Source organism: Microtus pennsylvanicus, chromosome 3 (genome assembly GCF_037038515.1).
Source record: "Microtus pennsylvanicus isolate mMicPen1 chromosome 3, mMicPen1.hap1, whole genome shotgun sequence".
Taxonomy (NCBI): domain Eukaryota; kingdom Metazoa; phylum Chordata; class Mammalia; order Rodentia; family Cricetidae; genus Microtus; species Microtus pennsylvanicus.
Genome location: NC_134581.1, coordinates 43719449 through 43734004, shown reverse-complemented (window position 1 = coordinate 43734004; position 14556 = coordinate 43719449). Strand labels below are relative to the sequence as shown.

The 14556-nt window shown below is 40.3% G+C and overlaps 1 protein-coding gene across 33 annotated transcripts in view; it reads right to left on the bottom strand.

Annotated features, from left to right (window-relative positions):
• Mlip (muscular LMNA interacting protein) overlaps window positions 1-14556 on the bottom strand; it is a 237675-nt gene that overhangs the window by 132067 nt on the left and 91052 nt on the right. For 4 of the 33 annotated variants that reach the window (XM_075965205.1, XM_075965194.1, XM_075965190.1 and 1 more), the window contains exons 1-3: window positions 7373-7564; window positions 3182-3337; window positions 625-1017 (exon numbers count right to left, since the gene is read on the bottom strand). In XM_075965205.1, coding sequence (XP_075821320.1) covers window positions 625-1017; window positions 3182-3337; window positions 7373-7468 — 645 coding nt within the window. In that variant the 5' untranslated portion in view covers window positions 7469-7564. Of the gene's footprint in view, window positions 1-624; window positions 1018-3181; window positions 3338-7372; window positions 7622-14556 lie in introns of those variants that run through there. The other 29 variants (XM_075965201.1, XM_075965187.1, XM_075965192.1 and 26 more) reach the window with 11 other exon arrangements.

The following is a 14556-nucleotide window of genomic DNA, read 5'->3' as shown; positions in this document are numbered from 1 at the left end:
CAGAGGCACCTGGCCTTTCAGTTACACTGGGTAGCCAGTCAACATCAGAATCTTCCCTTGTCTTCCTTCAAACTCTGTTCCCATCACAGAAGGGTCTTCTCCTACCACACTAATGGCTCTCCACCTTAGATAAATTTCAGAGTAGGATATTCTCCTCAGCTTCATTGAAGTTATTTCTGTCTGCATATTCCATAATCATACAGATAGATTTACATTCCTTTACATACTCTTATTTCCTGGCCTATCCTTTTATTACTCTTTTATCTACTTAAAAATAGTGTTTACTCCTAAGATACATTTAAAGCTTCTTAGATATTTCATGTCTGAAATGTGCTTCTTCCTCCACACACCCTCTATAATGTCAGCTTTCTCCAAGAATTGCTCAAAAGGAAAAGATATTTCCCCAAATCTATTCTAGCTAAATGTGTTATATTTTCTGTCCAACTGATTCACAGTATAATTTTCAGTCTCATCAACTTCTCAATGCTTATTTACACTGTGATTATTTGTGATCTTGGGATTTGGAGGTTTTAATATAGTTTTGAGAGTCATATATTCTTTAAACAGGAAGATGTTTGCAGACACAACAAAAGACATTGAAATTGGCACTCAGATGAAACCTACCTGTCCATGCTTTTGCTGAGGGGCCATTGCATGAGGAATTTCAGGATGTGATGAGGTCTTGAGATCAGCCTCACGTACTTTGGGACGTACCACATCAGAGGCCAGACTAGAAGAAATAGCCAAGGATTTGGGCCGGGTAGCTATGTTGCCTACTCCCCCTGGGGGGCCTTGTTCACTTTGTCTGCTTGTAGCTTCATCTTCCCCATCAGAATCCACAATAAAAACATATTCTGCTTTGAAGAGGTCACCTTTCTGCATTCCTTGTGGGTTGTTCGTATCCAGTTTCTTTCCTTGTGAATTCCTTCCACTTCCCTCTGAGGCAGAAGCCAGTAGCCTCTGGTCTCTCTCCTGCTTGCTCTCACAGCTGAAGGTCATATGATCACTGTACTCAAACTGCAACAAATACAGGAAGATAAAAATATTGACATGGGGGTGATGCATGCATCTTTTTGCTAAAATATGCTAAAAAGTTTAATCCACTCATTGAAAGATTTTTTTTAATACATTAAAATACCAAGCTTGCCTGAGAGAAAGGGCCTGAAACACACATCTTTTGACTAGCTCATCTCTTTGTACTGCCTCAAGTCCAAAAGACTTCGAGTTCAGACTTAACATCAAGAAGTAAAGTTTACTGATTCCCAGTAAATCATGAGGAAGGGAGAGAGGAACAGAACCAGTATGTACAGACCAAAAAAGATGTCAGTGAAGATATTTACCAAGTGGCAGTCACATCAACTGGACAAGGTTTTAGTTAATTGTCAGACAACCAGCATGTTCTTTACTAACAATGGTTTTGGGGGGAATCCTATTTAAAAATGCCAAAATAAAATAAATTTTTAAACTTTGAAAGAAAAGGTAACGTTGACACAAAGTATATCAATTATCAGAATAAACAATCTAAGCTAATAGGCAGGCTCATGAATGGGGCTGCTTTTAAGGTGCAGCTGCTGGAGAGCTGTGTGTGGGTTAAACAAGAACTACAGGAGTGTGAAGACTTCAATTTCAGACCTTAGCAGGAAAAGTTAAGTGGCCTACACAGGTCTATTACACCACCACTTTAGCTTAGGGGCTTGCTAAACAGTCATTTGGCCTCTCTAGTCACACCAGTGAGAGACCCCGTCTCAAAAGATATGGCTGAAAAGCAATTGAGGAAGCCACCCAGTCTAGACCACCTCTGGCCTAGACTAATGCCAACATTGACAAGATGTGCGTGCTCATGGATAAAAATGTAGACAAATTTAATATAAAGTTGGTTTTTTTCAGTACATTATTTCATTTTTGGACTGTCATTTAGAACTGGGAATTTTCAATATTCCATACATTTTCCTATGACTATTCAAAATATTTACAAGACCTGAATTAATATAGTTTTATTAAACTATCAAATTTCTTTTTCTAAAATAACAACCATGGCCAGAAGGTGCTTAAAAGACCGAATGCCAGTTTCCTTGTTTTAATAACTGTTCGATGATTGGTCCTCTTTTTAGCACTACTTTTCTAGAAAGCTCAAACTAGTTCAAAAGACAAAAGGTAAGTCACTAGATACTAACAAGTTCAACTATTGTGGTCAGTTTAACATATGCTAGCATGTACTGCTTACATCTATAGAGACAGAAGTCAAAAATTGATCACATACAGCAGAATTGAAGAGGTAATGTATATTCCCAGCCCACACTGTTTGGCTGCTCTGGACACTGATGTAGTCTAAATGGCATGGGTAAAACTTGTCTGATGTGGCTTCCTGTGGCTTTCTTCATATTTTTTTTACTCCAATGTAGCTTCTTTCGTGGCATTTACCACTACCTCGGGGCTCGCCATACACTTCCTGCCTTTACTTTCATTGTCTTCTCAACAACTAGTAACTCCTGTGAGCTCTTATTATCCCCTTGGAATATGTTCCTAGCCTGATCCTCTGCCAGTTGAAGTCATTATTATTTTCTTTGTTTATAAAATGAGGTGAGAATATCAACTTTTGAGATAGAGAAATGGTTCAGCCTTTAAAGGTTAGGCCCACAATCAAAACAAGATAATATCAACTTTCTTGAATATGATTAAATGAGATGATACACTCATACGCATACACAAACACACACACACACACACACACACACAACACATACAAAGAGAGAGGGGGAAAGAGAGAGAGAGGGAGGGAGAGAGAGAGAGAGAACTTGGAACCATGAAACTGGAAAGTGTTCTGGCTATGGTAAGCTCTTGACACATGACTTTATTTAGGAGGGCTGGGATGGCAACATGCTTGGGGACACATGATAAGATACATAAGGCTTTATACATTTGTTTAGATATATATTACTACATACATATGCATACATACATATGGCAATCCTGGAGATGGAACCCATGTAGCTCAAGCTAAGTTCATGTTCCACTGTAGAGCTAAACCATCAGCCCTCAGAAGCATATTTTTAATCATCCTTAGATTTTACAATCATCTTATTTTAAACAGAAGAAATACACATTGATTAAATTTCCAAGTCATTGTCATAGATAATTTTAGATTGTCATTCAAATTTTCAAAGAAGAAAAATAATCCTACCCTATTTACACTTTCTGGACTCTTATCACGTGATTCCTCAGGAATTTTAACAAGGAATTTGGAAGTGTCAGCCACCTGAATGTGGGTTGGCAGTCTTCTGACAGTGGGGACAAATGTGAAGATCAGAGGTTTGGCTTCAGAATCCCCAGGAGAGACCTATGAGATATGTAAGAAATTAGACTTTCAGCCTTGTCAAGGGTTCTTGGCTTTATTCTTCGTGTTCCATATTTATCTCATTCACTTTGATAAGCTGCCTGCCATCCTGTATTGATGCCAATAAAATCCACATGAAACGATCCATAGTGCATGAGAACCCCCTTTTAAACTCCCATAGTAAGAAAAGCAGTCTGCCCTGGGTGGGGGGCAGCAGAAAGCAGCAACCTGGAGAGCTATTCAGCACAAGCTCGCTGAGTCCAACTGTGTACAGAGAGGCCATTCTAACACAGAACCTGCTCTGCTTCAAATGTATCATCCATCCACTTAGCTCTAAAATAATAGGCTCAGATTATTGACTCACGACCAACAAATTCGTTAGGAAAATACCAATAGGCACCCTATTTATGCTGAAAAGTGAAAGACGCCTATCAGAATATCAGCTCCTGCTTAACGGGTGTGCCTTCTCATTCATTTATACAGAATTTACTTAAAAGTAAAGGGCTTGCTCTGTGGCCCCAGGAGGAAAGCTATAACAGTGAATAGGAAACAGCAGACTACTCACAAATAGAAAAGGATATGCACATAGTGCTAAAGGACCTGTGTTTTCAGATCCCTGAATCCCATGCCTAGACCCACACCTTGTATCCTCCCCACCCCATGTTCTCCTTCATGCTCTTGGATCCTTCTGTGATGCTTCTACTACAGTTGGCCCTTACTTAGGCACACTGTCTTATCCTTTGCTTATTCAACAAAGTAAGCAACTTCAGGGACTGGCAATTTCACAATGAATGAATATAATTACTATCATGTAATAATGATAGGAAGTATTAAATTCTAGAGTTATCTTTTTAGGAAAGTATGTAATTGGAGGTGAACAATAAGAAATAGGCAAGATTTGAAATGAGTGTAAAACTTTTTATCTAAATAATTACAAGAAATGAGAGTCCATACACTAAGTTAAGGGACCAAGTAGTTTTAAGTAGTTTGAAGACAGAGTTTAATACCAAAGGTTTTAACTTCAGAGTGGATCTGAGTTAGGACTCCCAGCTCACAACCACCTGGAACTCCCGCTCCAGGGCAACCAACACCCTCGTCTAGACTCCAAGGCACCAGTGCTCACATTTGCACAAACCACATGGGCATATAGAAATAGATGCAACATTTTTTAAAAAATTCAAAATTTAGTGGGAAAATTTAAAGACACTTGAGGAAGACTGGAAAGAGCCACTCAGTCATAACTTGGGAAGGTTGACAATCTAACCATCCTGGAGGAAAACTACCCCTACCTTGCCTTCTGTGAAACCATTATTTGTGTGAGCTGGATGTTCTAATTTTCAATAGAAAGCCAGGCTCCATCTGAATTCCTGCCATGCATCCTTTCTGACACTTGTCTGTTAAACACATGGATTTAACACCTCTTTTAGAGGAACTGCCCAAGCATCTGAATCTTGAGTCCTGTGTATGCGCTCGATTTGGTCATTTTTAAACTCTATATTTTACTCTAAAAAAGTAAGACGTCTTCTCACAAAAAATAATAGTATAGAAATTCTAAATGAGTAGGAAGTCTGGGCGTTGACCTTGAGAAGATGATCTGAAAGGAAGAGCACAGTGATAGTGGGTGACTTTGTGCCCCATTCTGGCCAATAAACAGGTGTTTATTCTTTCTTTTCCCCTTCCTTCCCTTTCTTTTCTTCTTTTTTGGAGAGAAAGTTTATAAAGGTATGTGTGTGTTGGAAGGGGAATTATCTGGGAGGAGTTGGTGAGGGGAATAATATAAAATTAAAATTAAGAATTATTTGTTATTAGCCACTAACATAGTTGGGTCAGAGTTCCCAAGCAGTAGCTCATCCTCAGAAAGCCGTAAGTCACTGTTTTCCTGAGCAGGAAGAAAGGTTAGATTCGTTATAAGGCCAGGAAAATGTCTTAAGCTAATCAACAACACACAATGCTATGGACTTTCTCCGCTTCCATGTCTTGTCAGTGACCTTCTGGAGTGGAGAGTGGTTGGTAGGGAGTATCACTGAAGATACTCAGTGGCTGAGCTGAGGTATCAGTTGGAGAGCATTTCGAAATCTCTGAGAAGACACTGCTGGTGTGGCTATGAGTGCCCCTGAAAGGCTTAGCTGATAGGGGAGTAATGCGCCTGAATGTGGGCAGCAGCATCCAATGGACGGGGTTCCGAACAAAAGGAAAGCTAAACGAAGCTAGACCAGCAGCAGCATCTGTCTCTCTCTCTCTGCTTCCTGAATGAGAGTACAGTTTAGCAGGCTGCCTCGCACTCCAGCCGGCCATGCCGCTGTGAGTGTGCTGAACGACACACGCGAACCACAAGCCAGAATAAACCCGTCCTCTCTTACATTGCTACTTGTAGCTATATTTATTCAAACAATCATCCTACCTTCTCATTTAGAGAAACAGTAATTTGATAAGAATCAAGAAAAGTGACCTGACTTCCAGTTGTTTATACCTACCCTCATTTTCCCATAAAGTAACTTGGTCTACCTGAAGTCTATCTAAAGGACAATAAACAGTTCTATATGAAAGATTTTAGTATAAATACTCCAGGATTACAAAATCCATAGATGATAAATACCAAGTAGCCATAACTTCTAAAACATATTTAGTGATCAAAACTTACTTCTCTAACCACCTTGCACCACTGCCCAGCTTCAACTTGTCTTGCTTCTTGCAAGAATTGCAAGAATTCTACAAATGCTACTTCACAACCTATAGACTTTTTAAAAGTTGGAAGCCATAATTTTAGTGAATAAAACAAGAGCCAAGTAAAAAGGGAAGCCGGTGCACTAATGAACAAGATGAGCTTTTATCACACAACCACATAGAGGTTTCTAAACAAGACTACAAGAGGAAAAAGGAGGCAACCGAACAGAAGCAAGATAGTCGCCTTCAACTTTATCTCCCCACAGGAACCTCTGAACCCTAAGTCAATTTTTTTCACCAATGTAGGAAGACAATTCCACTTCCTTAATTTAGTTGAACAAATATATGATGTTTCAAATATATATATATATTTGAATATAAATATCATGTATATAAATCTCATATATATGTGTATATATATGTATATAGGCTTATCTCCCTGGGTTGCTACTGAATAGAACTAATTCAGGGATTAATTCCTGTCCATATACACATGACCAGTACATCAGGAAAAAGCGACCCTTTGTTATTTCCTGTCAATAAAGTACAGCAAAATTAGCACAGGGCTCTTTTCACCCTCTTTGCCTATCACCTGTATCTTACCAGAAATCTAAGATTCACTTGAAAAGACACTGCTGAATCCCTTGTTCAGGTGGGGGGAAAAAGCCATTTACCATTTACTACATACTGCGTGGCAGATCCAACAGAGCCCCAAAATGAATCGCTATGGTGACAAAAAAAAAATCATTTTCCAACAAAGCAGAAGCAGATGCGAGTTAATGGCATTCACTTCTTAATTGCCAATTAACACTTTCAGCTGCCAATGCCATTTAAACATCTGATCACTGGAAAACTATTTTAATAATAGAAATAAGAACTAAATGGATTAAGATAGTATCCTAAATTTGGCTTGAAATACCCGAGATCGGTAAAACTGACCCCATCTCACCACACACAGGCTAGTCACGTGAGAAATGGCTCTCGCCACTGTTTTACAGGCTGTGTATGCCTTTGCTCAGCTTCAGGCTGGGGGCTTTTGTTTCTCCTATTTCCCTAAAAGTTCTCTCCCCGCTCCAACCCCCAAACTGACCCCGGCAGCGCAGAGGACCACTAGCCTCTTACTAAGAAAAGGCATCACAAGAATTCTAGCATTAACTCTATGCCAAGAGCATCCTTAGCGTTTTCTTTACCCGATGAACAACAGTTTTGCTTTTATCGGTTACCCGTTTCTCTAACTGGAGATAGCATCTCATCTCGATACACAGACAAATTTATCGACACCTGGATAGCTTTACCCTCACACCCTCCGGCATATACCAGGAACACAGTGCCTTTAAAAGTTTCCGAAAGCATTAAGCAAAGGTTTCCTTTTACCTTGGGTGTGGTCTCAATGTTCCCCGCTAAGATACAGGAGGTCATTTGGAAGTGATTGTTCCCGCAGTCACTCAGAAGCCCCTGTTCTGGAAGCATTGATTCATCACATAAGGGAGTGAGCAAATCAAAGACTGAGGTGGGAAGAGAGTCTGTTACTAAAACAACACAGGCACACGCACGCGCGCATACACTCACTCACACACACACATGCACGCACATGCATATATGCACACACACGCATACACCCACATGCATATGCGAACACACACACACACACAGAGACGCAGGTTGGGAGGGGGAATCTAAAAGGAGACGAAGCAGATTCTTCACTGAGTTGGGTATTTTTCATCTCCAAAGAATTTGTTTTGACAATTTTTACATTTGGAACTTCACAAGAGGTCACACTGACAGCTAAAATGGGATCAGAGGAAGTGAAAAATTGCCACCTATATGTGCTTGCCCTCTTTTCCTTTCATGCATGCAGTCCAATTATGTATTCTGTGGAAGGAAGGGAAAAGCCAGATTGTACAGCAATGAGAAGCTGGTTGGAGGGACCTGGCATCTGCCAGTCTCAGGGATCAGTTGGCCGCACTTGCGGAGAACATTCAGAGGTACAAACACATGCAAACACGGTGTCTAAATAAAGAACTGGAAAACACAGTGATCATTTGCGAAAGTCAGTCATTTCAGTGGCGAGTCCTCGGTGCGTGGTCAGCAGTCAGACACGGGAGCATCTGAGTGACTCAATTTTTGCTGTTAAACAAAAGTAGCTCTGAGATAGAGCTTGTTACTAAATAGTTGTCGAAACAGATTCCCTTCCACTGTTTCTGGAAGACGGTGACTGTCCTGATTACTGATAAACAAATCGCAAGTGTTTCCCATGCGATTGACTGTCGTCATCAGCTTTGAGTATTTCTACTTTCTAAGCATGGGTTTTTTCCTACAAACCTTTACTATATTTGTGCACAGGCGGTGGGTGAAGGATGTAGTGTGAAAGGAGCTGGGAATATACTGAAAGCTACGCAAAAAGATAAAGGATTTGTTTCATGTACAGTTAACATTTTCAACATTGTCATAAGCTGAATTTATGAAAATTGTGAGCACAAATGCAACAATTATTCAAAATTAATCTACTAAGAAGTGGGAAAACTATTGCAAATAACAGTACATTTTGACCTAGAATGAGCTAACTTTCTGAATGTATATGCAGTTACATCACTAAAGACACACATCTTCTGGCCTTTATACCTACGGATACACGAGGGGTGATGTGTACCTGATGCCAAAAACCTTTCATTCTTCCTGAGAGTATAAATCTGGTATATAAATAACAAGGATGCAAAGTAAAGAAGGTTCGAAAAGGGACTTCTAACCTATAGATCTTGTATGTCGCTGCACACCACACCATCTGGGGCACATGTAGAACTGTACTTTCTGTTCAGGGGGCTCCGCGTCTCTGCACCTGAATTCTCAACCAGCCTCGTGGTCTGGCCGTGCCCTCTTGCTGGTGGGTTGCTGCCCTACTTCACTTCTCTGTTGCTCTGATAAACACCAAGACCAATAGCAACTTGGGGAGGAAATTGTTTATTTGGCTCACACATCCTGATTACAGTCCACCACGGAGGGAACTCAAGGTCGTCACCATGGAAGAACACTAATAACCGGCTTGCTTAAGGCTCACGTTCAACTAACTTTCTTATACCTCCCAGGACCACCTGTTCAAGGCAGGTACTGCTCATAGTGGACTGGGCCCTGTGATATCGATACCCAATCAGGAAAACGCTGCACAGACTTAGCTACAGGACAATATAATGGAAGCATTTTCCCAACTGAAGTTTGTTACTTCCCAGGTGATTCTAGTTTTTGTCAAGTTGACGAAAACTAACCAGCACAGTGACATTCTACTGAGAGCTCATAATGTCACAAGATCACAGATATTTGCAGTGTAAGAATTACAATGATTTGGCTACACTAAGAATGTGGAAACGGTGTCTTTTTAGATCTACAAGAATTTACTTAGAAGATAGAAGAGCTTTAGCGAAGCCCTTGTTGGGGGAGGAAGAGAAGAGAGTGCCAGGAATGGTCACCAAGCTTGGGACACAAGTCATCACTGGCCAGGGGACCTCAGAGCAGTTCTGAATCTCTCACCTGTGAAATATGGGTAAGTATGGCATTGCCCCATAGAGGGTTACAGTTAGATTCAGCTTGGGAAGCCCACAGGTCTGTGCCAGGCAATACTTCATGTATATTACTCCTCTTGGCACTATGGGATTTTTTAATCTTATAAGTAACGTGGAAATAGAGGCTCAAAAGATCAGAAAAGCAGGTCAAATCTAGATCACTGAAGACTTTGAATCAAGATATTGTAACTTCACGCATCACGGAATAAGAATGAAGAAACGCATATGTATACTTTTATGTATTGGACAAAAGCTCAAAGAGTGCCTACCACCAAATCTTAGACACACTCATCTCTTATTCTCATCTATGGACCCTGGGTCAGTAATGTCTAATCCTTTGTCAAAAGTACCATTTATTCTAAATGACACCAATGCTCTTGTCTTATATGTCACTCTGCCCTTCCCACTATGATCTTTCTTGCTTCCATTGTCTTCCCTAAGCATAGAACAAGGCAGGCAATAAGGCACAAATTTTGAAAAGGAAATGGTTTAGCCTTTAGCTCTGTCGAAAGCCTTCCATTAGCACTGGCTAACAGGAGAACAGTTAATCTGTGAGTTTGTTACTTTCAACCTTTAGCAACTTTTCTCTAATAATTTTCTTTTATTGTCTTATTAAAAAAAATAATTGCTGCTGTTAAGACTATTTCAGTGCCAGAAGTCATAATTTTTACCTAAAATAAAAACTTAAAAGCCACGCATTGCAGCAGCATTTGTCAGCCATCTGGATAGTTACACATATAGCTCCAAAGGGTACACGAATTTAGAAAAATTTCTATAGAAACCATTCTCACTTGGCCATCATTTGCTGGCCCCTGATCAAAGGGAAAGAACTCTAGATCCTAATATTGTAATTTACTTGAGGGGCGGAGGATAGTAGAATGTCAGCTATAATTATAGTGCTTCCCTCTGGTCAAGAAGCATCTAGGTTCTCTCCATGGACTATTTTATAAATCTAAACTTGTAATGATCTCTCTCCCACCAAGGACCAAAAGTACTCTGCTGAAATTGGGATGTATTGACGCTCACAACAGACACCCTCAATTCTAAACTCTCTTTTGCGTCTGGCACTGCTTATGGCTGAAGCAGACATGCTTTCCCTTTCTCACCAAGCAAATACTATTGCATTTCCTCTGTGATGAAAGACTCTTACGATACCACTTTTAAAATAAATAATGTAGAATTAGTAATCTCTCTTCCTGATATATGAATCGAGTTGGAGAAAAATAACAGATTATCCCACCAAAAGTTTGACAAAACATCTACAGCTGAACAGATTCACCTGCCAAAGCCATTCTGGCTCCATCTAACTGTTCTCAGGCTCTGTGCTTGCTCCCATGCACACAGGAGCACTCCCATTCATTTACCTTCTTAAGCATCTGATGCACGGTATGCACTGTTCTATGCAGTGGGAGACACCCACCCTACTGCCAACCTGGCGTGTCATCCTAGGGAGGAAATGCTTCACAAGTGGCATCACAAACAAGGGCATAGGCTCAGGAAGACGACACGTTCACAAATGGCATCAAGGTAGGTAAAGGGAAGGATAGGAACGAGTAAGGCACTAAGCTGAGGCCACACATGACCCTGCTCTCAGATCGCACCCGGTGAAGAATCACTCCTAGGTTTTGCATTCTCTGGTCTTCTTTCTGGAGACTAACATTAGGACACAGCTATTCTGTTTCCATCCTGGATGAATTTGCCCCTTTGGTGATGAGAAATACCAAGAGTATGGATTATTCTCTTTTGGGGTGACAGTTGATAATAATGATTATAATGGGATAATCAGTATTATCCCAATCTATAGGTACACGATGGTTCAAGAAAATTCCAATGTCATCTCAAAAGCCTGGGAGAACTCAATAACACACAATTTTGACTTTGCATACATTGAGCAACTAGGTTGTGTCTGCATTCGTCATTACTGTTATGGCTTCCCTTTCCCTTGTGCTATGTCCTCCTACATAAAAAAAAAAATTAATACTACCCTTCCTTAATTAAAGTGTATCAGAAATTTCAAGGCACTGATCAGAATCCAAGATCTAAGTTTTGATATAATTACATATTCAGATGACCCAAATATGGCATATCCACAGACGAATTTGAAAGAGGCGCCCAATGGTAAGAACCATTTCTCCACAGGGACGATGCGGTGAACTGTCTCCCTGCCAAATCAATTTCTCAGTATTGTTTCTGGCAGCCAACATTGTCCTCTGACGTCCATATATGTACCATTATGTTTATAAACACACTTATACACAGGAGTCTACATACACCCCACATGCGTGCACGCGTGCGCACACACACACACACACACAGGGGAGGGAGAGGAGAGATTTTTAATTGGAATATGATGAGTGCTGATGGTCCTACATGCTCAGTCTGGAATTCTTTCCACAAGTTTTCCCCCAGATATTTCTCCTTTCTCTAAGCTTTCAGCAACTCAGATTGTACAGCAGGTATTTTATGTCATGTCATGAGAGTATCAGTGTCCAACATAGGTGACTCTTCCTGGCATCACAGGTCCTGAGGAATCTCCTGCTGTATTCTCCCTTCTCACCTTGGACTTCTGTGTAGTACTTGTTACCCTACATTGATAGCAGACAGCAAATCCTTTAGCATCTGGCTCCCCACTTGGGACATCATCACATGAACAATGGAAACTTCTCAGTTTTGTTCCCTATGTGTTCCTAGCACCTAAAATAGTGCTTCTCACTTCCAAAGGCCAACACATGTTTGTTAAATGTGTAGTGGTGCACTCATGTAGATTCAGAGATTTCTATGTCAAGAACCTCAGTGTCTGCACAGTGACGGGCGTTAAGCACTGTAGTCTTCTCTCTTTTTTTCACTTTGAAGGCACAACACAAAATATAATCTGTTTTAGGAACACAGGAGAGAAGTCGCCATCAAAGTGTTGTGTGTAAGGGGCCCAGGCATGAGGAAAGATAGGGAAAGCTTCCTTACTCAAGATCAGAGCTTCTTGGCAGCTACGCTCTGACATGCTGGCCAACTCAAACACTCAACCAGAGACCAGATTTCACTCTACATATAAAACATAGACATGCCACTTAGTGAGCTTTATGAGGCTTCTCTCCGTATTCAGTGTTTCATCTGCTGTGTTTCTCATGTGGCATCCAGAAAATTATGTTAATGAGACAACAAAGAAAAGTGAGTGCCGGGAAGATTAAAGGCCTTGCTGACCAGCGCACGGGCAAGGATTTGCGCTTGCACCTGCCTGCCAAAAGCCGGGGTCAGGCTGTCTCTCTTTTGTTCCCCATTCCTGAAGCTTATCTTAGACATGCTCACTCAACACATGATGAATTACAGCACTAGGGCCAGAGAAGATTTTGTTTGTAACATGGTTCCCACCCAGGAGAATTAAACTCAAATGAATAGTTTTCTTAAACTGCTGCTAGTCAAGGTTTAACTATCTGCTGCTAGTCAAAGTTTAACTATTGGCCCATCGAACTATATAGGCCATTCATAGATGTTACATTTAGTGTCTTCATGTTTAGTCCTAGCTATGAAAGTAATGCATGCTGTTTTGAAGCACAGCTTTAAAGTTGAGAAGAGCTCACCAAAGGATAAAACTTCATTGGCATTGGTAAGACTTCCAAAGTCATCACACACAGCTTTCAGTGTATGGATTGCAACATGGTCAGTTACCAAAGTTCTTAGCAAATAATATTTATCTTAATAAAATATCTAAGGTAGGGCTGGAGAGATGGCTAAGAGGTTAAGGGCACACCAGTCGCTCTCCCAGAAGGCCTAGGTTCAATTCCCACCACCCATATGGTGGCTTACAAACGTCTGTAACACCATTTCCTATGACTCTGACCCCCTTCTCTGGCCTCAGAAGGTACCAGGCATGCACATGACACACAGGCATATATACAGGCAAAACACACATGCACATAAATAAAGAATAAATCAAAGGTAATATGTGATCTCTATATTGATGTCTGATTTCACCAATTTATTAACTGTGCCAATGGAGATAATGCTGTTCAGAGTCGGACTTAAATTTTCTAGAAGATTGCCTGACTTTTGTTTCCTAGAATGCTTCCGAGGCTTCGAGAACATGCTGGCTAATCCTGGCTTTAAGATGCATGGGAACTACTGTGCTTAAGTAAAACCAACATCAAAGATCATCCTAATATGACTTGATTCACCTGCAAGTTCACATGAATCAGCCTAAACTGTGTACAAATGCACGTGTCTTCATGCAAAACAAAATTTCAGTGGAAATGGTGATTCTTAGAATTTGCTTTTCTACTCCAGAGTAAAAAAAATAATAATAAGGACAGGAAAAAAATTAAATTATATAAATGATAAACATACAATTGTGCTGTTTGGATCAATTGGAGGTTTTTGCTAAACTTCATTTGTTTATTCCAAAAAGATGGAGAAAATAATATTGATTAGGTTGCCACTGTGCGTAGAGTATTTGCTAGGGACTTAAATGCTATCTCACGAAATGTTCACAGATATCCTATGATGTCTGAGACTTTTTAATGATCATTTTATAAGTAAAGGCGCTAAAGTTCATGGAACTTAACTGACTCATAGAAGATCAGTAGTTAATAAGAGATTGACACTTTGGGTTATCAGCCCAGTACCCGTGCTTAGTAGATGTTCTTTGTTGCCGAGTATAGTGTGTATTTACCCCAAGGAAAGGTAAGAAGCACAGGTGTTGTGTGTTAGCAGTTAAGGACCAGAAAACATGGGTGTTAATGTAAATCAGGAGCTGAAAATGTAACTGAACACCCCTCTGGCACCCCCTTGTCTCTCAGTCAGCCACGTTAGGGGACAGAAAGTGACCTACATCAGAAAGAGATGAGATTTCAAAAGTGATATAGCAAGACATAGAACAAGATGACATGAGAAAATGTTTTACTTGTAGTTTTCAAGGTATATAATGAAGTACTAATAGAAGCATATAAAAAATAAAACTTCCAAGCTAACAGAATAACACTGCTTAGAGGTATTTTGTAAATACGAAAGGAC